The 22,971-nt window shown below is 41.9% G+C and overlaps 1 protein-coding gene across 1 annotated transcript; it reads left to right on the forward strand.

Annotated features, from left to right (window-relative positions):
- The first annotated feature begins 196 nt into the window (after positions 1 to 196).
- RNPEPL1 (arginyl aminopeptidase like 1) lies at positions 197 to 21,844 on the forward strand. Its single transcript, XM_075268463.1, has 11 exons — positions 197 to 1,623; positions 5,210 to 5,350; positions 8,389 to 8,540; positions 9,041 to 9,157; positions 13,496 to 13,731; positions 14,528 to 14,641; positions 15,379 to 15,491; positions 15,571 to 15,679; positions 16,340 to 16,567; positions 18,358 to 18,500; positions 20,334 to 21,844. The coding sequence occupies exons 1-11, from the start codon at positions 496 to 498 to the stop codon at positions 20,574 to 20,576; spliced, it is 2,724 nt and encodes a 907-aa protein (XP_075124564.1). The 5' UTR covers positions 197 to 495; the 3' UTR covers positions 20,577 to 21,844.
- Positions 21,845 to 22,971: the final 1,127 nt, after the last annotated feature.

A 22,971-nucleotide genomic window follows, 5' to 3' on the forward strand; every position in this document is an offset into this window, starting at 1 on the left:
ACAAGTAGGTGTAGGCCTCATCACAACCAGCATGAGGCGCTCTCGTCCAGACCGACCAATCAGATTCCAGATTTCCCTCCTCACGTCCACACAGTCGTCCTTTACCAGGCCCAGTGAGGAGCGTATTCGGAAAAACATCTCAGCCCCATGGCGCCATCTGGCGGTCTCCCCATAAATTACGGACGTCACTTATGAAATGTCAGTGTGCTTTGTGGCGTACGTTGTATCGCTAATGTGTCGCTATATACAGTATGTAGCTAGTAAGCGGGTAGTGGAAGAGCACCGAGCACACACCGGATCTAGCACTGAACACCGGGTGGGCTGACCCGGGTCAAGCCTCGCCTCCCTGCTCTGTCACTTCCTGTCCCGGGCCGGCCGGTGTTTACTGCGGCTCTTCCCGGATTAGGCCTCTCGGGGCCCCGATGGATTTTACATAGTGTCCCCGCGCCTCGTCCATATTTTGCCTGTAGACGGTGCGGATCGAGCGGCCTGGTTATGTCCTCTGCCGCCCCCTGCCCGGCGCTCTGCTGCTGCCGCCGCCCTCTACACCCGGGGCCTGTTCAGGAGTCTCCAGAGCAATTTGTCCCTGGTCCTCCAGACCCTGCGTCGGCCTCCAGCTTCCAGCTCTACCGCCTGCATCACTTCCACCTAGGGCTGGAGCTGCGGCCGGATACCAGGGACCTGTCCGGGTGTTTGGTGCTTGAAGTCAGCCCTCTGGTCCCGGGAGGCCCGGCCTTGGTTTTAGACACACACCCGGTTGTTAAAGTGAGTTCTGTGCGCTGCAGGAGAGGAGGACGACAAAGTAGGAACCCCAGTGATAGATCTTACCATTGTGCCAACCAGACGTGCCCTCACAGTGAGCCTGCCTGCCCTAAGACAGAAGAGAACACCCCAGGTGTGTGCCAGGTGGTACCCGATCCTGCAGAGGATAGACCTAGCCTGGGATGTTGTGACTCACCTGACAGCTCTCAAACCACTGAACAGCTATGGTGTGCAGAGCAAGAGCCTCGCACATTGACCCCTGGCACATCGGAAAGCCCACCTCTAGTGATCCCGGAGCCCCTTGACCTATCCATCTCTCGTAACACAAACCATAGTTCTTTTCCAAGTACGTTACCAGGTGTTGACTTGTCATGTTCCCCAGAAAATACTGCTGCTGCTTCTGCTGCTGGTGTAGGTGGCCCCATTGTAAATGGCCATCAGCCTCCAGCATCTCCTCTTAAACCGACTTGTCTTGCACCTCTAAATCCTTTAGCTGCCCCATATTCTCCCACAGCTGAGCTATCCTTCCACTCTTCTTCTTCTTGCTACACCTTATCTCCAGATTCTCTTGTATCTTCTACCCTTGAGAGCAGTTTTGCTCCAGCAATGACGCCTCCCCATTTCTCACCTGTGGACATTCCTGTGATGGAGGAACTGCCTAGCACTTTCAGCCAGCCTTGTGGAATCCATGATGCCAGTGATTCTGGGCCTTCCCACTGCACCTGCTGCTTCCCTTTGGACTTTAGGGTCGAAGAGTTTACAGATTACGGCTCTGCCCTAACCATAACTGTGCCTGAAACTTTACAAACCAATGAGACGTTCCAGGTCATTGTACACTACGTCACAGGAGAGGGTCCTGCGGTGAGTCTTCTATGGTATAGCAGAAATTGAGTCTAAAAACAATCTCTATGCCAGAAATGAAAGTCCACTTTCACACAGACTGTATTTGATCAGACTTTATTGTCAGTATTTGCAAGCCAAAACCCAAATTGGAACCTGTAGAGAAAAGCTATAATTGACAGATTTATAACTCTGAGACTAGTCACATTTACATTGGAGTCTCTGAGAACTCCGCCGCAGATTCTGCATAATAACAAGGGAGAAAAAATTTCTGCAAATCTATGGGGTCATCGGTAATCGCTTTTTAAGTGGACAGGTTCTCCGTTGTTTGCGGACCTGAATGTTAGTGTGAATCTAACATTTTATGTTCTGGATCCTTTTTTTGTTTTTGGCTTACAAATAATGATGCATGTGAAAGTCGCCTAAAATAATGATAAAGAATTTACCTGTGTACCCAGTGCCATATAGTAAGGGTCCAGTCACACGGAGGAAAATGGTGCTGAAAATTCAGCGCCAAATAAAGCACCATTTTCTTCCGTGTGAATGGACCCTTAGGCTGGGCGGTTCTGCTCCAAATCAGAATTGTAGTTTAGCTCGATTAAGGGGGCGTTCAAACTTGCGCCCGGTGTCTGCCCTGTGCCATTCTGCCAGGTATCCATCCTCAGCCCTGAGAAACTGGACAGGGGATGGCTTCCCGCCGGTCAGCTTTAAAATCCATTCATTTGAATGGGTTTTTAATGGTGGCTGACGGTGTCTGCCTGCGGCCTCTCTGTGGGGAAACCGTTTTTTCCGGCCGGGTGCAGAGTCGGAAATGCAGGACCTAAACAAGCTCCCAATAGCACTTATTTAGGTCCTATCTCTTTTAAACCACAGCCCTTTTATAATTTGTGTTGGAAAAACCTCACGAGAGTCGCCCAGCAGTTTTGTTTGGACTGTACAAGACCAAATTGAGCTGCTATTATACTCTGGGGGTCTATATTTATTTATTTATTTTATCTTATTTTTTTTAAATGCCCATTAATAACTAATGCAAAAATGGATGACTCTGCCAGAAAAAATGGAAGAATTTAAAAAGTGATTCTGAACAGTCGTCCAAAATAGACACACGTCTGTTTGTCACAGGTGATTGAGCTATTTTTGACAAACTTGTCATGTGAATAAGGCTTAAAGGGGTATTCCCACGTCGCATACTCACCAGTCTTTACTGCTGTAAAATCTTCTTTCTTCCTGGTTTCTTGCATCATTTGGTGGGCGGGGTTTCACATGCAACCTGCCGTTTAGCTCCTCCCCCAAATTCATGTGTAGCTCCGCCCACCCATATTGGACTATGAAGTACAGGCAGCAGCAACTCCATTCTGTGTTACATACAGAGACTGCTTGTCTCTGCCATAATGAACACAACTGAATTAGCTAGCCTGATAACTGGGAGAACAGAAGAAATGAAAGCAGCTCCTCTCCCCTATCTGAGAGCAGGAAGGTCAGGTGGTGCAGACACAGGATTAGCTAGATACACAGGCTCGCTCCCTGCACTTAGCCCCTCCTCCCTGAGAGCAACAGATACATCACTTGACTCATGAGCAACTGACGCTAGGTTCACACCTGCGTTCTTCTTTCCGTTCTGTGCTTTCCGTCTTCTGCATGCCAGAAGACGTAAAGCACAGACCGGGTGCGGCGGTGAGCGTTTTATGCTCTCCGCCGCGAAACCGGATTTTTTTTATCCGGACACAGAGTACTGACTAAATAAATAACATATGTCAGCTCACCCACAGATCTTCTGATTTAAAAAGAAAAAAATGTCCATTACCTTATGAAGAAAGGAAGGTGCTCGGAAAATTCGGCCTCTCAGCCCAAGGTGTAAGTACAAGCGTCCATGAATTGAAAAAATCCAGCATCTATTCCTTTGTATAAAACGTAACTTTTATTATGAAAAAGTTTTCCGGAGCATGAGCCGCTCCATAAAATCAAATACAAGTATGCATTGTAGACTATGATTAAGGGGCTACAATAACGCCCCGAAACGCGTCAGTCAGACGTCATTTCATCTCTGCCATCATGCATACTTGTATTTGATTTTATGGAGCGGCTCATGCTCCGGAAAACTTTTTCATAATAAAAGTTACGTTTTATACAAAGGAATAGATGCTGGATTTTTTCAATTCATGGACGCTTGTACTTACAGAGTACTGCATGTCCGACTCTGTGTCCGGATTATAAAACCCTGTTTCGCTCACGGCTGGACATCTCTCTCACCCATTCAAATGAATGGGTGAGAGAGACTCCTGCAGGTTTCCGTCTCCTGCCTCTGTTTTAGGCAGGAAACGGAAACCTGCATAACGGAGTTCACATTGCTGATGTGAACGAGCCCTAAGTCAGGGCTGTGGCCACAAAGAATTGAATAAAGTAAGATAGTGGACAAACAAAGCAGTTTTGCTGAAGCAATGTATTTAGGAAAAGTCTTACATCCACATTAATAGCAGTATAGATAGGATCCTTGTGATGGGACAACCCCTTTAACGTTAGTCAATATGACAGAGACCTTTAGTTGCTTAGAAAGGGTTGCCTTTGGTTTATTTGTTACTTCCTTGACTTTTATGTGCCTTGATCTTAGCATGATGTTTATTTAGAGATGGTTTTCCTTTTCCAGCCTGATAAGCATCCAGAGCTCTTCTTCTGAAGGCCTCAGAATCTCTTCTGTTGGTGCTGTGATACACTTGTACAAACATGGGAAGATTAGACTTTGATAGATAAGGGTTCTTAAAATAGGTTTCCTACTCACACCTTAGGGACCAACTCTTTAATTTCTCTTTCAAGTTATCTTCTATTCCTGAGGGTTCACATACTTCTACCACTTAGAGATAAGTGATTTTGGACAATTTTCTTCTATAAATGGCCGTTTAATTTTCAACTCATTAGATTGATTTTTGGTTCTCTATAGCAACTTGAAGTCCTATGTATTATTAAATCATATTTATGCAGAAATATAGAAACCTCAGAAGGCATAGTACTGATGTTGTGCTGATGCCAGTGCCCTGACCCCTTCACTGTTTACATCACACGTTATTGGTTTCATAGCGGCCGTACGGTGTAATAATATCCTTGGGTCATAGACGTGAAAAGGACAAGGTCACTACCAAACAGTATGCAGTGTGAACTGTGTCTCAGTACTGAGGATAGGTCATCAGTAATACAACTCCATTAATGGTGGTAGAGGCTGTATGTCCTCATGTACATATCTGAGTAGGGGACCCATTTATTGTGGAATGCACTCAGATAGTATCCAAGTGCCTTCTGTCCTACATTGACTTCAGTGGGGGATTCTGTGATGTTCTGTTCCAATGTCACAGAATCTGCTGTATAATCATCAGAATGGATGATCCCATAGGACGGGTCTCGGCCTGCACACTTGTTTGTGTGCATGAGGCCTTCGTCTAATAAAATGCTAATATATGTTAAATTCTCAACCAGGTGTGTCTGATGATTTGAGAGTAAAAACAAATATATAGTTAACTATGGGAAATATTTTCGTCCAGTTTGGCAACTTTACACTATGGAAGCTTATTTTATTCTATTCGTTACGCTGTTAACCATTTTATCTCCTTATTTTCAGGTATGGTGGCTGGATCCTGAACTCTCCTATGGAAGCTCAGAGTTGTTTGTGTTCACCCAAGGACACTCTGTTTGCAACCGTTCCTTCTTCCCCTGCTTTGATACACCAGCTGTAAAGTGTACTTACTCTGCCTCTGTCAAAGTAAGTTGGAGCACTGGTGTCATGTTGAGAGAGTTTACTTTTCTACTTTAAGTATTGTTCTTGTAAAGTACATATAATGTCCATCCTACTGTAAACTTAAAGAATATCCACTTCTGTCACCATATGAAAGCACAAAGCCACAAGATGAGTATATTTATGTAGGGCACAGAATCTTATTCCTTATATTACACACCTGGGCTTCATGACATCAGTACTACTTTGGCTTCAAGCAGCTCAGACTGATGGCGCTGCATTACAGAATGTTACTAGAAGTGATATACAATGGTTAAAGGGGAACAGCACCCAAAACTCGCGCGTATCACATTGAAACCAATAGGGAAAAAAAGCAGCCCATTAATTTCTATGGGGAGCGCACGTATGCCGGCTCCCATAGAAATGAATGGGATCTACTTTGTACGCGCTCATTCTGAACGTGTTTTACCCTCAGAATGAGCTGAGCATATCCGAAGTGTGAATGCACCCTTAAAGAGCATTTCTGGTTATTTATTCAAGACTTTTTCCTAGTTATTGCTATTTTCAAGTTATCAGGTTCTTTGCTTAAAAGAGGAAGTTCCAAAAACCCCTAGAGGAATTGCAGATTATTTTTGCATGCATACAATCCAAATTGGCACAAATGCCAGAGAAAGGGGTAGAAGTGCCAAGGGAAAAAAAAATTATACATTTAGGTACCTGAGTAACCCTCTCCATGGTTGCCCCCACTTTTTTCTAAAATATCACTTTAGGGACACCTCAACCTTCTGCTTTCTGTCATTCTTGTCTGTGTTGATTCCTTGTGTGTCTTTTCCCATGTCAGACAGACGAGAAATGGCGAATAGTGTGGGAGCAGGGATGGAAATGACCAATGGTGCAAAGTATGGCCATTTTTTGGGAACCCTGCGTTTTGACAAATAAAGAGAAGTTACTGTGCATGCGTAGGAGAAGACCCCTGCTCTCCTGAAAGTGGAAGCAGCACACCTATTGGTTTATATGACATAAATATCTTAGATTATACAACCTTCTAAAGGGTTTATGTCCGATTGCAGCACTGGGGATTGGTTCACTATGACAGCGTGTCTTTCAGACCAGAAAAGGTTGTGCGACCATGTGCTTGAACTGATATCTGATATGTTACATGGTGTGAGTCCAGCTGGCCTGTTGTCTTCTATCTGGGCGGTTGCATTAGCTTCTATCTATCGCCTTTTCTGCAGCTGCTATATGACGTGTCTTTCTGACATCTGGGCACCTTGTTTACAGTCCGTTATGTATGCAGAGGAGATTGAGGATGAATATGCAGACTTTTGGACTGCAAGAGCTTCAGTTTAAGCTATTGCTTGTGAATAGTAGCTTCAATATTAACTGATTTTCTACTTTCACATGGCTTGTCTACATACCTACGTATAGATAGATAGGTTTTTTTTTTTTGGGGGGGGGGTTAACTCGATTTGTTTCTTTGTGTTTGGCAATAGCCTTATTTAGGTCTATGTGTTCCAATGTACTACTGTGTATGCACTTATGACAATTGCCATCAAAGTTGTTGCACCACAATTAATCTGTGTGTAGCCCTAGCTTCAAAGTGTGAGAAAAATGGTCTCAAATTCAACTACAATACTTTGGGGAGGACGGCGGCCATACCATGAGTTTCTTTCTTTTAATGCCCATAGCAGCCAATATTTTGGAGGAATTCTTTTCTGCATGAGCTTGTGCTTTGTCATGCATGAAAGTGATTTTGCGACAGAAGGCACAGCTCTTCTTTTTGTATCATGGAAAAAAGTGGTCAGTCATAAACTTTATATACTCTGCAGTAGTCATTCTCTTACTTTCAAGGACCCTAAAGGGGCTTCCCAGCTCTCTCACCATGACTCCAGCCCAAAATATGACTCCACAGCCTTGTTGGGACATGGTGGCCAGCCACTACACCATCCATTTGGACCATCCAGGTTTCCACGGCACTCATCAGCAAATAAAACAGTTTCTCAATTAGTCTTCATAAGTTTTTGGGCCCACTGCAACCATTTCTGCTTGTGAGGCTGGTTTAGGGGTGGTCTTATTAGTAGGTATATGCACAACTGCAAGCATCTGGAGGATCATACACTTTGAGGTTCGTGGGATTTTACAAGCACCAGCAACTTCAAATATACATTTGCTACTTTGTAATGGTATTTTAACGGCTACTCTCTTAATCCACCAAGGCATTGCACTATTTGACACTTTTTGGCAGCATAGATATAATTTTTTTTTTTTTTTCCCCATATTGCTTGAAACCTGTGACCTGCTTAATAATGTGGAATGTCCTTCCTAAGGGTAAGTTCACACAGGGTTTTTTGGACCATATTTTGAGGCGGTGGGACCTCAGAATCTGGTCCAAAAAAACGGCTAGCTGCGACTGGATGCTGGTGCAGTGCACCGGCATCCAGTCGCGGCATTCCACTCTGGATTAGGTCTGAATGAATGGGCCTAGTCGGAAGAGAGTGTTCCTGCCGCGGAATCCGCGGCAAGAAAAGGCAGGTCGCTTCTTTTTTCCATGAGTGGCACAAAACCGCTAGCGGAAAAAAGAAGTGAATGGCTCCCATTGAAGTCCGTATGGCTGATCTAAGATTGCAGCACTTTAGTATTTCTTATTAAAAATAGTTATAGGAGGTTAAAGTGAAAGGAAGAGGACCCCGCTGAACCAGAAATACATTTCACATTTGAAGAACATAATGAGCAGTACAAGAGAGGAAAGTATTTGTATTGTCTAGTCTTATTTAATATCATGTTCATATTTGCGTTGGAGTGTCTTTCTAGGAGCTTCTGTTGCAGATTCAGTAAAAAAAACAATACAAAAAAAACCAACCACAAAGTCGTGTCACTTGTCATTGTAACATTATTTTATTTGGTAATATCTCTAAAAGCTAATGGACACTATTACAGTCAGCAGTCTGAGAGTACCAGTCCTTGGTGGTAGTTCTTCTTTCAATATATTCTGCCTAGGCCTGCCTTACACACAGAACTGACTTAGGTCTCTGCATTGTGGTCACATACTTCTATCTGTTTTCTAGGCACCTGCTGGAATTCGTGTCCTCATGAGCTGCACCCACAGTTACTATGTAGAAGAGATGGGCATTTTTCACTTCTATATGGAACACCCTATTCCTGCTTATTTAGTGGCCCTGACTGCAGGTCATCTTCTTCCAGCAGATATAGGTCCCAGGTAAGAGTCATTCTCTGTTATGGTAGAGTTGTAATAGAAATATGGTAGAAATCTACTTTAGGTTGGAGACACACTGTGAACATGCTGTTGAATTTCTGTCGGGGAAGGTTGTTGTGACAATAAGATACTCAAAATCAAGTGGCCTTTTCAGTATCATAGCTGCAGGTTTCCATAGCTTTCAGCCTTTGTGTTGTAAAGATTGAAAGCCACAAGTAAGACTCACAGCAATAATTGACATGCTGTGGGTTTGACCGCAACAACGCAGGTCACTTGTGTGTTGTGGGTTTTGGTCTGTGTGTGAACAGGGGTTATTTAAATCTCACAATGCTGCTACTGTGGGTGGCTACAGGTTAGAAGGAATTGATCAGCTGGATGATGCTGCATGAACAATTTTTGTAACAGTTAAAATAATTAAAAAAAAAAAAATTACAATTGATAACCAGCAGAATTATACAGACTATTATTCATCGTATTAACCCTTATTTCAATTTGTATCACAGAAGTAGAGTTTGGGCTGAACCTTGCGTGCTGCCTTTGGCTGTGGGTAAACTGACAGGTCGGGTAGAACAATGGCTTCAAGCTGCTGAAAGTTTGTATGGCCCCTACATCTGGGGAAGGTAAGTCAACATGCACACTAATATTTATAAGCTGTGCAACTGACTGCTGTCAAATCGTATAGTATTCCTTAGTCTAAAATGTGAGAAGATCAATATAAACAAATATATATATGAAGAGCTCAACGGAAAAATGGCCTAAGTCCACATTTTGTCATATTTCAAATTCTTACCTAGAAAGCTTCTTTGTACCTCGTTCTATGCATTGGGTTTACAAGGTACCTAGGATTAATGACCTAAGTCCATATATTTCAATGCAGAAGAATTTACATTCAATGGAATAATGGCCTAAGTCCAATACAAACTTACTTACTTCACTCTCGTTGGTCATTTTTTCATTGAAATCGTGACTTCCGGTCTGTTGTTTATATTAGTGTAAAAACTTTGTCTTATTGTTTAAAAGGCTCTAAATCGACTTTTGCACATATTTAGCGCCGAAAAGGGAGGCAGGTAATTATTATTCTTCATCGTTTAATAATTTTTACAGTATATTTGACGATATTAGCATAAGATTGCACTTAAGCCGAATTTTTTTAATAAATAATACAATTTATGATTAGGATTAACGGTGTTCATTAGCTGATTACATTGGATAGATATATTCCACAATAATGCCCGTTTGCTTTAGGCTAAAACTTTAAATTTCGTTTTTCTCACAATATTGATTTTTGGACTTAGGCCATTTTTCCGTTGAGCTCTTCATATATATATATATATATATATATATATATATATATATATATATATATATATTTTTTATATTTTTTTTTAAGATCTAGATTTATCTTGTTCTTGCATTATTATAATTGGGAATGCCGAATTGCATACAAATATAACATAAAAAAATAGGGCCATTTGTTGTGGACACTTAAACTCCTTTTTCTTTTTATCAGAATGACTTACATTTCTAAAATTCACTGAAATTCTTAAAGAATGGTACAAATTCATATCCTCGGTATTCATAGCTCAGAGAATACAACGCAAATTTATTAACTTGAAAAGACTCGCTATATTCAAGTTTGCCTGCATATCTTCAGCTTTGTGCTCTATTGTTTCAGTGATGCGTTACCTCAGGTTATTTAGATACTGCGGTTGTACAGATACAGAGTGGTTGATGTAGATCCACAGAGAGTCATCACAGGGTCTGGTGATTGTGGAAGTTGATCATTGTGGTAATCCACCTCTACTAGAGGGCTGAGTTAGTTGGGAAGGGTTAGTAATGGGCGGGATAGCTAGAGAGTCAGGGAGCTTTTATATGGGCAGAGTGAGGTGAGAGAGAGTTACATAGCAGGAAGCTAAATCATGTAAACAAATGCAGAAGATACCATGATCTCCCTGAGACACCCAGAAATCACTCAAAGCACTGCTAAAGGTATTTAGGTGCATTTATTACCCTATTAATAACACTAACAGACCTTTTTTTAAAAAAAAACAAAAAAAAAAAACATCTTACATACACACAAGTAAAGGGTGCCAGAAGTTCACAGTGGTGTATGTGACATCACTAACTCTGCACTCCCATTGAAAATCTTTAGAGTGGGGTGAGTCATGTAGTAAGCTTTTATTTTTCCTCGGAAAACCACGGTGAGCAGTAAACTGAGTATGAACCTAATCCCAGGACCTTGTAGAGGTGATTCTACGGACTCCTAATATGCTTCTATGCTTTCGGAATCTAGATCTGAAATGCCAGACAAGCTAACGCAGACCTGGGCAATATACGGCCCACGGGCCATATCCGGCCCTCTTACTGCTTCTGTCCGGCCCGCATATCTTTTGGAGGTTTGTTCAAGGACCTGTGATGATGTCATCACAGCCTATCACCAGGATAGGCTATGACTTGTTAGTGGGCGGAGCCACACGGGACTGTGTGCTATCTGCAAGCTGCCTGCAATGGGGGCTGCTGGATGATAAAGAAGAGAGAAGAGACAGCATGTGAGCAAGAGGGGGGAACTAGGGGCAGATGTAGGGGGCAGTTAAACTGAATGCACATGGAGGGGGGACATTAAACTAGGGGGCAGATGGAGGGTGACATTAACCTGGGGTAGCTGGAGGAGGATATTAAAGTTTAATAATTAAACCATGGGGGGTACCTAGAGGGGGACATGTCTGCCTCTAGTTGCCCCCAGTTTAATGTCCCCCTCCAACTATCCCCACTGTTTAATGTCCTCCTCTAGTTTCCACCAGTTTATACTGGAGCACCAGGAGAGGGACTTAATACTGTGGGACATTTGGAGGGAAATGTTATAATGTGGGGGGGTATAATTTTAGGGTGACTGTAGGAGGATTTTACTTTGTAGGACACATAGAAAGATGATTGAGAATGGGGGGAAGTCAGCGCAGAAGTGGGTGGAGCTAAATTTGCCGCAGCGCACATGGCCCTCTAGAACAGTTACAATTTCTCATGTGGCCCCATGGGAAAATTAATTGCCCACCCCTGAGCTAAGGCATACCCTCTTCACAAAGTACGTTTCCCCTCACTTGTAAATGAATAAAATGTTAATTTATGTGAAAATTGGGCTCAAACCTGAATAACAGGCATAATAGGAAAGTGTTCGATCTCATCTATAAGGTATTGTAATTGGGTTTATAATCTATTTACTGCTGACGGGCCCCCTATTAAAGGACTTTTCGGACTTTTCCGGTTTCTAAGATTGATGGCCTATCCTTAGGTCCTGGGTGTCAAAACACCACAGATCACTGATACCGAGGTGGCTACAAACGCTATTGGCAAGTGTAGGTACTGCAGCGCTGCCCCATTGAAGTTATTATTATTTTTTATTTATATAGCACCATTAATTCCATGGTGCTTTACATTTGGGGGTTACATACAATTTGGGGGTTACATACAATACACAGAATATACAGGTAGATATAATACTAACAATGACTGACTGGCACGGTGGGGTAGAGGGCCCTGCCCGCGAGGGCTTACAATCTATGAGGGAAGGGGGAGAGACAGAAGGAGAGGGGGAGACTGTACAGATGGCGGTGCGGTGATAGTGTTATTGGAGGTTGTAGGCCTTCCTGAATAGGTGAGTCTTCAGCGCTTTCTTGAATCCTGTGATTGTGGGGATCAGTCTTATGTGTCGTGGTAAGGAGTTCCAGAGTATGGGGGATGCACGGGAGAAGTCTTGGAGACGGTTGTGTGAGTAGCGGATGAGAGCAGAGCGGAGTAGGAGGTCATTGGAGGATCTGAGGTTACGTGTGGGCAGGTAGCGGGAGATTAGGTCAGAGATATATGGAGAGGACAGGGTGTGGATGGCTTTGTATGTTAGCGTTAGTAGCTTGAACTCAATTCGCTGGGCTATAGGTAGCCAGTGGAGGGACTGGCAGAGGGGAGCAGCCGATGACGATCGGGGTGTGAGGTGAATTAAACGAGCAGTACAGTTTAAGGTGGACTGGAGGGGGGCGAGGGTGTTTGCTGGGAGTCCATGGAGAAGGGTGTTGCAGTAGTCTAGGCGGGAGATTATGAGGGCCTGGACAAGCATCTTGGTAGTTTCCTGGGTGAGGAAGGGGCGAATTCGGTGGATGTTCTTGAGCTGAAGGCGGCAGGAGGTGTTGAGGGCTTGAATATATGGCTTGAAGGATAGGTTGGGGTGGGGTGAAGATGATGAACTCTGTTTTCTCCATGTTGAGTTTGAGAAAGCGGGAGGAGAGGAAGGAGGTTACAGCTGCTAAACAATCTGGAACTCTGGCCAGTAGAGAGGTAATGTCCGGTCCAGAGATGTAGATTTGGGTGTCATCGGCATAACAGTGGTACTGAAAGCCATGAGATTCTATGAGTTGGCCCAGGCCAAGGGTGTAGATGGAGAACAGGAGGGGTCCTAGGACGGAGCCCTGGGGGACACCTACAGAGAGAGGGCGAGGTGAGGAGGTGGTGTGCGAGTGGGAGAGTTTAGGAATAGCGACCACAAGCTATTTACATTAAAGATTGATGGCCTATTCTTAAAATAAGCCTCAATATTAGATCTTTTGGAGTCCAACACCCAGGATCCTGCAGGTCTAATATTGATGGCCTATTCTAAGGATCCATCTTATAAATCAAATAACCCCTTTTAATGGTAGGTGTTCTTATTCATTGTTAGAGTATTGTTTCTATGGTCTCAGTTGAAGACTTGAACATAGGTGGACAATCTTTAGAACTACAGAGTTATTGGCACAAGTACCTATGGGTTTGCTTTATCTCTACCAATGGCTTTGTGTACTACTTGTTTCTGCACTTTACAATCTTTCCTGTTATGTCTCCATGAATTTTCCTTGTAGAACCATATTTCATTGTTGTTCCTCAGTGCCATCCCCGTTAGACCTCTCAACAATCATCCTTCCCTTCCTTCATTCCAGGTACGATATAGTCTTCCTGCCCCCATCCTTCCCCATAGTTGCCATGGAAAATCCCTGTCTGACATTCGTCATCTGCTCCATCCTGGACAGTGAGGATTTCCTCCTTATTGATGTTATTCACGAAATTGCACATGGCTGGTTTGGCAACGCAGTGACAAACGCCAGCTGGGAGGAAATGTGGCTGAGTGAAGGTTTGGCAACATATGCCCAGCGCCGCATCACCACTCTGGTTTATGGTGAGTAAGCTTTCGTATGTCTGTCTCTACTTTGTTTTGCAATTTCAGTGGTACATTTGGTGAAAGGTTAATAAAGTATATTACAAAAGCCTTTCTAACTTTTCATAGGAAACAGCCTCTAAAGTTCTCCCTGGCAACCCTCTAACTGAGCTGTTACCTGTTAAGCCCATACATATTTGTAACACAAGTGCGTACAGCTGTAGCCATTGCCAAGGGGGAAGGGGTCACTTGGAATAGCTGAATCTCCAGTTATATGCAGTTCATGCTGCATATAAAAATAACAATCCTAACTTTTGTTTTTGACTGTCTTGGTATCATGTGAAAGTTGAGATGCGATTCTGTTTCATATGTCACCAGTATCCTGTTGTAGGTGGTATAAATCTGAGATACAGCTATTTGAAGTGATGCCTCACTGCCCCTCCACCCCCTTTTGACAACTGCTACAGCTGTACATACTTGTGATACGCACTGGCGGAGATTTATTACTTTATGCCAGATTTCTGGTGAAAGGAGGCATAGCAAGAGCATGATGGGAGCGGGACAGATTGTTTGATTGAATTCTACTCCAGCTATTTACTGCCATAGCGTTCACTCCAGGCGCACAGTCTAGCAAAGGGTGTGCAGAAAGTAGAGTTACAACTTAGGACTGAAGTGTTAAATGCGCTAAATTTACCAAACCCCATGTGACAGTTGATACATTTGTCACAAATTTACATTGTGTGTGCTAGCACAACTGAGCTTAAATTCCCTTCAGGAAAAATTCCTCCCACTATGTCCCATATTTTCTATTGTCTAGGTGGGTCGTTCACATGCCTAGAGACCACCTTCCGCCTGGAGGCTTTGCACAGACAGATTCGAATACTGGGTCAGGATACACCTTTCAGTCGACTGCAGGCTAAACTGGATTCAGGTAAGAGTCCACATGAACTCCGCTAGTGGAAAAAAATGTCTTACTAGATCTTCAGATGGGTTCTGCCCAAACCTCCATTGAAGTGAGTGGCAGTAGGAAATCTTCTGCCACAGGATGGGCTGTGTGGACAGCCTTATAGTGGATGACAACGGGGTGGTCATTGTATTGACATAAAAAATAGCTCTGCCTGCAGTGATCTTCTCCCTGTCAAATCTGACTAAGGTCCTTTTGTTTTTGCTAATAATAAATATTAATTTTGGCTGCTCTGAACTTGCATGTTGTGTAGTCAGGAGTCATCCTAGTGTTGTCTGTTTACTTGTATTTATAGTCACTGACTGCCAGGAGGCGCTGTCCTCTTCACAGGACATGATGATATATCCACGGTTGTTGTGGTCTTGCTGCACTATCTATCTTGGCTGATGCTTCCTAAATGCCGTGCTAATAGAACCCCTAGGCATAAAAAAAAAAAGTTTTTTTTCTTCTAAAATGAGAAAATGCACAAAATGCTGTTGTTGCTATTATTATTAATAATAATAATATAATGATTATCCCATAATACTTAGCAGTTTTTCTCAAGTTGAGACTTTTCACAAGAGCAGGGGTTTCTTGTAAGACATGATGGTTGTGCTTGTAGGCTTCTTCTGCATTTAACCTCTGAGACTGACCGTACCAAATGCTGAACGTGACTGCAGGATTTCCTTTTCAGGTACATATAAAGGCCATTTGTCTTTCCACAGGTGTGAACCCTAGTAACCTCATGAATTTATTCACATATGAGAAGGGCTTCTGCTTTGTGCACTATCTGTCCCAATTGTGCGGGGACCAAGACAACTTTGACGCCTTCCTCAGGGTATTGTAATTTAACATGTTTTATGTCTACAATAATAGTTCTTTTTTCACAGTAATTCTTATCATCTTCTCATCTACAGGATTATATTGAGAAATTTAAGTTCCGCAGTGTTGTAGCTCATGATCTGCTGGAGTCTTATCTCAGCTTCTTCCCTCATCTGAAGGAGGAAAGTACAGCATGCAGTGAGGGTAAGTCACTTAGTGCTGGAGGTTTCAGTGGTTTTTTTTAGGTACACATGGTTATTTAGGTTATTTATTTGTTTGTTTTTTTTGGACATTTGTGCCATTGTTTATGAATTGGGAACTTTATTGTGTACATGCACATTTTTGGATGGACATTGATTATTATGTGTATATTAATCATGTATTTTGTAATTTGGTTTTCATTTAATTATGAATTTATTTAGGAAAATGTTTTCTTATTTGATTATTGGAACAGTTTTTCTTTTATTAACATCATGCACACTATTGGGACTATTGATTCAGTTTCCTAATATATGAATTTAGGTGTCGTGGTTTTTGACATGACCTTCAACACCCTATATGTTTTTATATGTAATTGATATATGTTGGTCAGTCTTTTGTAGTATTAAAATTGATGATTTATTTTTTTTATACATTTTGTCTTTATATGTTTTTGTGAGGAGATATATATATATATATATATATATATATATATATATATATATATATATATATATATATAGGGGTCCTTTGGTAGTTTGTTGATGTACCTCACTTAACTTTGCGGTTCATAGAAAACTGTAGGTGATTCACTTAATATGACGCATGCATTACCAAACCAACCAAGTTATCATTACCAAATCACCATGATCTTTTTCACCACAGGTCTGGAGTTTGACCGCTGGCTGAATGCCCCAGGGCCTCCTCTGACCCAACCAGATCTTTCTCAGGGATCCATTTTCACTTCGCCCGTGGAAACTTTAAGTGAACTATGGATGGCTGAACCTTTGGACATTGAAGCTGCAGCCAATTTTGCCAATATCGCAGACTGGCAAACCTTCCAGACTGTGCTGTTTTTGGACAAGCTTTTAGATCAATCCCCATTGCGGCCAGGTGACTGCAACTCTTATGTGTCTTATTTGAATATCTTGCTGGGGGAAGGGACTTCATTGGTTAGTCTTAGAGATATATTGCAAACTTTAGTATATTTACCAATCACTATACATTTGGACAAATGGGTACATGCTTGCACTAGGATACACTTAACGCCATTACTCATAAACCTGTCCAAGGTATATTTGGGACAAGTGAAGTAATAATTGAAACTAGCTACTAGATATATTTTTATTTTTTTTAGTTATTAATGAATACTGTAAGCTGATGTTAGAAAAAAAAATGAAGAATATTACTTTATATACATTTCTTTACTTTGTAATTTTTTTTTTTCTTAAGATCTGCGTTGTGATTTCTGGTATAATAAGAGACAATGACTGACACTGGCGGTTTCTAGTGGCCTCCCTTCATTTTATAATGGGGGTCTCCTGAGTTCAGTCATGACATTATATGGGAGGAAAACAAAACCACATCAAAAACAAAACTTGCAAAGGAGGCTCCTGGTTCTGATGTAGATGTGAACATACCCTGTTTCCCCGAAAATAAGACAGTGTCTTATATTAAATTCTCTTCCGAAATATATGACCTGTCTTATTTTCGGGGAATGTCTTATGGAGCGGCTGGAGCGGGGGACAATCGGCAGTCATGTCGGCGCTTCCTTAACGGAGTGCCGGCATGACTGCCGGTTGTAGGTGGTGCAAGAGGTGGTGGTGGGGAGGTATGCTAGTTACCTTCCGCATCTTCATAGCAGCGCTGGTGCTGCTGTTGGTCACGGTGGTGGAAGTGGTTGGCGGGGCTTAGCAGAGATTAGCGAGGCTTCCGGCGGTTGTGCCAGAGAGCCTCACTTAGTGGGCATTGCAGCCGGCTGAACGCTGTGCTCCGTGTGCATAGGAAAGCTGGCTGCCTCCTCTGCTGTGATACCACTGTTCCATCTGCTGTGGGATGAGCTGGGAGAGTGGACTCCCCGCACCATACGATGCTTTCCCAGCTCATGTTACAGCAGCAGGAACAGTGGTATCACAGCAGGGGCAGCAGCCGGCATACCTGTGCACACGGAACATCGTGCACAGTGTTCTGCCAGCTGCAGTGTTTTGGGGGATGTCTTAATTTCGGGGGGTGCCTTATATTAGACAATTTAACAAAACCTCCCCCCCCCATGCCTTACTTTTGGGGGATGTCTTATTTTCGGGGAAACAGGGTAGTGTGGCTTTGTCACTTCTGCAACATGGCTCCTTTCATAACAAACCACCTTGCAGTGACAGATCTGATAGACAATGCATGTTCATAGCATACAGTACTGTTCTTACCATCAAAACTGTGAGTCACACAATAGACATCTGTGTAGTTCCCTGATGTGTAATGTGATATGGGATAGGAAGATTGGTACTGTAAGCTGCAATTTACCACTTGTCAAACATGGTGAAGATGTGAACTGAGTATTTCAGCACATTATAGTTACGCAAATCAAGTGAAATGTGCTTTCAGGTGTTTACTCTGCCGTTTGGGCTTCTCTAAATGCTACAGATTACTGCCCATAACTGCTGACAGCCATGATCCCCTGAAGTTGAATGAAAGCCTTTTTCACTTAATTTGCATAATAATTAAACCCTGAATTCTAAGCAAGAGAGCAGTGATCCACCATAATAGAATCCTATTTAGAAAGTGCATAAGAAGTCAGCAAGGTACTGCAATTCGCTTAATGCTGTTTTTGTGTTGGCTCCTTTTAAATAAACAGTTTTGAAGTTTTGTTCAAGTGTTTGAAAACCTCTTGTTGAATTCTTTTTTTCCAGAAGTCATGCTTCAGTTGTCACTTTGCTATTCTGCTGATCTAGCTACTATGAATACAGAAATACGCATCCGCTGGCTGCAAATTGTAGTGCGGAACAACTTCCAGGCAGACATGCCCAGGGTGCGCCACTTTCTTCTATGCCAAGTAAGTGTCTTCTTTGCCTTTTATAACTTAAAACTTTGTCACCAAACACAACCCAGACCTTCAAATGTTTTATACAGCAGAAACTTAGCATACACACGGACAAAATCGTTGATACCACTTGTTTAATGAAAGAAATACCCACAATGGTCACAGAAATAACTTGAATCTGACAAAAGACGCATTGGAATATAAGACGCACCTAGGTTTTAGAGGAAGAAAATAGAGAAAAAAAAATTGAAGCAAAAAATGGTAAAATATTTAATATACGCCTTAAGGATGGTGCCCTTGGCCATGCCATGAGTGTTCATCCTTGGCAGGGCAGAGGAAGGTTTTAGTGGCTCTCGCTGTAACGTGTACTGAGGTTCTCTTAGAGTTTCCCAGAATATTTTAAACAAATTCATCTGATACTGCAAAAAAAAAGCCTTACATGAGTTGATATGGAAAAATAACAGCATTGAGGTGCAGATGTATAACATTTAGCAAAGTAAATACCACCGATGATATAAAGGGAAATATAATGCAGAGTTGTCATAGTACCAGAATTTGGGCGTCAATACCAATACTTAGTGTAGTATCGCAATTCTCATTAACAAAATGTTGCCAGAAGACACAGAAATACTATTGTGTGATGTTCAGGTTAAAGAGAATCTCTCCGCATCATTTCATTATGCCTTTTTCTTCAGCTTTGGAGCCTCATTTTCATGTAATTTGCTGTTTTCTTAATATGTAGATGAAAAGAATAGTGCTTTGGAGGGGTCTTCTCGTGCCTGGGCTTTGGTTTCTGCTCTAGATGCTCCCTCAAAGTACATTTCATTTCGTTTGATTATTTGGAAACTCTACAAATGAGTAGTTTTAGGGTAAGTTCACACGGGGTTTTCTGGTCAGGATTTTGAAGCTGTATCTGACTCGAAATCCTGACTAAAAAGACTGCTTCCATTGAAATCAAAGGGAGCCGGTTAGTTCTTTTTTTCTGGTTGCCAGTTTGTTCCGGCTCCCAGGAAAAGAAGAGAGATGCTCATTCTTCAGGCCGTTTCGCCTCGGGATTCGGCCTGAAGAAACTCCATCCTCCCGACTAGGCTCATTCATTGGGCCTAATCCGGAGCAGAGTGTGCGACTGGATGCTGGTGCAGTGCACTGGCATTCAGTGGCGGCTACCCGTTTTTTGGACCGGAATCTGAGGTGGCTTTCGCCTCAGGTTCCGCTCCATGAAACCCCATGTGAACTTACCCTTAGGCTGAGTTCACATGGAGTTTTTTGGTCAGGAATCCGCCTCCAAATGATCCTTAAGAAAAAAAACTCACAATAGAACTTTATTGGGAGGTTTTTTTTTGGAGGCTGATTTTAAGGCGGATTCCTGACCAAAAAACTGTGTAAACTCAGCCTTATAACCAAGTTACTGCTGACGGACTCCCTCTGTATGTGATGAGGTTACATACTATTGATTATAACTTATTATGCAGTAAATTCTATTTCCATGGAAGCAGTATGGTGTATGAGTCTGTAGCAGCCAGGATAGTGGTACCTACTGCTAAGACCAGCTTAGTATTGAATTGGCAGTACTGAAAATTTGATGCATTGTGCAACCCTAAACATGGCGGGAAGTTGTAGCTAATATTGAACATTGCATGTTCTGCTTACTTTGAGATTCCGTTTAGATTGCACATTTTGATGCCTATTTCAGTAGTTTATGAATGCCTATGTTTTCAGTTGTTCTCCATTTACCATTCTATCATACCACATATGTTTGTATATCTTGATTATGGGTAATTTTTTTTCTGTGTAGAGTTTAATCCTTTAAAGTACACATTCTCTGTTTCTCACATTTCCATCTAGACATCTAGGATGTATACCATCCCTCTTTATGAAGACCTCAGTGCTGGACCACTGAAAAACTGTGCCCTAGAGATCTTCTGTCAGACACATGGACGTTTACATCCGAATCTCCGTAAAACTATCCAACAGATCTTGGCTCAGGGAGGTTCTGCAGTGCAGTCAGACACTTCCTTACCAGTTCTGTCTACTGAGCTCTGTACACAAGGTTCCTCCTCTCTCAGGGATGTGAATGTGACTGCCTGACAGCTTATTTTGCAAGGATGTGTTCATTAAGCAGCTTCTCGTTCATTCAGGCTGTGCCTTGCCCAGACCCAGCAGGAGAGGAGGAGATGCCGATCATTTTTGTTTTGCACTGGGGTGGTTGAAGCATTATGCTGTGACACCCAAGAATGCTCAGGTGGGGAAACCACTCAGCCCAAGGACGGAATATTCTGAATAAAGCCTTCAGAGGGCAAAGAGGTGCCAAGTGGTGGATATAGATATCTTACATTGCTTTGGTTTAGCCTGCAGTAGGTTCCTTGGAGATCATTCACTAAACATCTATGCATTTTACATCTGAGATTAGGGCTTCACACAGACGTTGCTGGATGTAATCCAAGTGACAGTACCTCTCTGGAAATATAGCAAGGGGATTGTTCTGCACACAAACCTCATCTTTATTCACCGGCAGAAGTCATTTTCTACAATGTAGCCTTCTGACTGCAGGTGACGTGTTTTTTTTTTTTTCTGAAGGTCACCTGGGTAGCCCATCCCTTATTTAGAGCTTATTTTCATATTTTACGTTTTAAGGTGATTGACCACAGCCTTTAAGTGTTTGGTTTTTGTTTTTTTTTATATTTACAGTATGCTTTTGGGTCACCAATTGCAACAAGTTTGCAGATTTAGAAACTTGTTAGGTTGATGCAAAATGCCAGCAAGTACAGTTTTTTTGTTTAATTTTAAACCTGGACTGACTTTGAGGTATATTTTAGCAGATTTTAATTTTGTTAAATACTCTTGGTGCTTAGTTACCATTTTAAATTTCTTTTACACTACATTCATATCTGTGCTGACGTGTTTTTCTTTCTGGATCGTCGGAGAACCAGAACAATAAACATACAGACTGCTAAAATACCAAACACGTCTGAAGACCGATGGAACCCATTGATTATAGTGGTGTCTGTTGTTTACCTGAAGCACCAGGTGAAAATCGGGCACCCGGGACTCTTTCATCTGGTGATTTAGGCGGACACTGAATTGCAGATGTGAATGTAGCCTTAATGTGATGCTGAGAAAACTTAACCAACGTTTACTCAATACAGTTGTAAAAGTGAGTAAGGTTCAGTTCACACCAAATAATGCTGTACTGTAGAAATGTACACCAGGGAAATAACCAAGTAGATACTGATGTGCCCACAACATTAAATGTGAACTGTATGCCAAAAAAAAAAAAAGGTTCCAAGATTGCTGAGATTGCAAACCCCAAGGAAGGCATGGTTTTGGGTATGTTTTTTTTTTTTTTTTTTTTTTTTTTTTTTTTAACTACATAAACATAAGTTTATCTAACGTGGTGTGAATTTAGCCTTACTCCGTTCATTTCCCTTTTGAAATGACTGCTAATGGCTGCATTGATAGGACAAATATCCTAGTTTACACTTTAGAAGGGAATTTGTCACCAGAAAATAACCAAGATTGTGTTAAACAAGGTTTTGGTGAGTTTTAATTCCATGTTGTTATCTGTATTATAAAAAAAAGACTAATCCCAAAGATCTTGCAATTCTGGAGACGGTCATAGGGGCAGTGGTCTGGAGCAGACCCTATTTACTGCCATGGAAGAATTCTCTAGGCATTGGGCCATTAAGCCAAATATATGATGTATATGTTGTTGTGTTAGGCTGAAGCCCCACGTTGCAGAAATGCGCTTTTTTTTTTTTTTTTTTGCATATTTTGTTGCGTTATTTTGAGCCAAAGGCAGGAGTGGGATTGATCAGAAGGAAGAAGTATAAGAGCTTTCTATATATTTCCCATTCCTTTTGTAGTCATTCTTGGCTTTGGCTAAAAAAAAAAAAAAAAAAAAATGCAACAATCTGCAACAAAATAGGCTGCCATTTTGCAAAGTGGGGCCTCAGCCTCAACGAGGTGTCTTTGAATTAGCCGTATCACTTATCCGCACCCTGATGAACATAGATATCATATATAGATATATATATATATGTGTGTGTGTGTGTATATATATATATATATATATATATATATATATATATATGACACAATTCATGAAGACTAACATATTGCATGCTGGTCTTGATGTCTCATTCATCATAAGACTATATTTATTTACTGCCATTTATGACTAAAATATTAGTTGTAACTATTATATGACCTGTTTCTGGCATGAATTCCCCACAGAAACCACCCATCACAATAGGCGATTTCACAACTTATCTGATCAAGGTGCACAGGTGACAGAGCATGTGTAAGTTTAAAAAAAAGAAAAAAAAAAACCCTCTTCACTAGAAATCAATAGGGTCTGCACTTGACCATCGTGTCTATGGCTCATCTCCAGGAAACAGAGGTGACAGGCAGGGGCATAACTAGCAAAGACTTGACCCCATAGGAATTTTTTTTTTTTTACCCCCACTAAACATTGCTCCTCCTT

The sequence above is a fragment of the Leptodactylus fuscus genome, chromosome 3, assembly GCF_031893055.1.
Source record: "Leptodactylus fuscus isolate aLepFus1 chromosome 3, aLepFus1.hap2, whole genome shotgun sequence".
NCBI classification, from domain to species: domain Eukaryota; kingdom Metazoa; phylum Chordata; class Amphibia; order Anura; family Leptodactylidae; genus Leptodactylus; species Leptodactylus fuscus.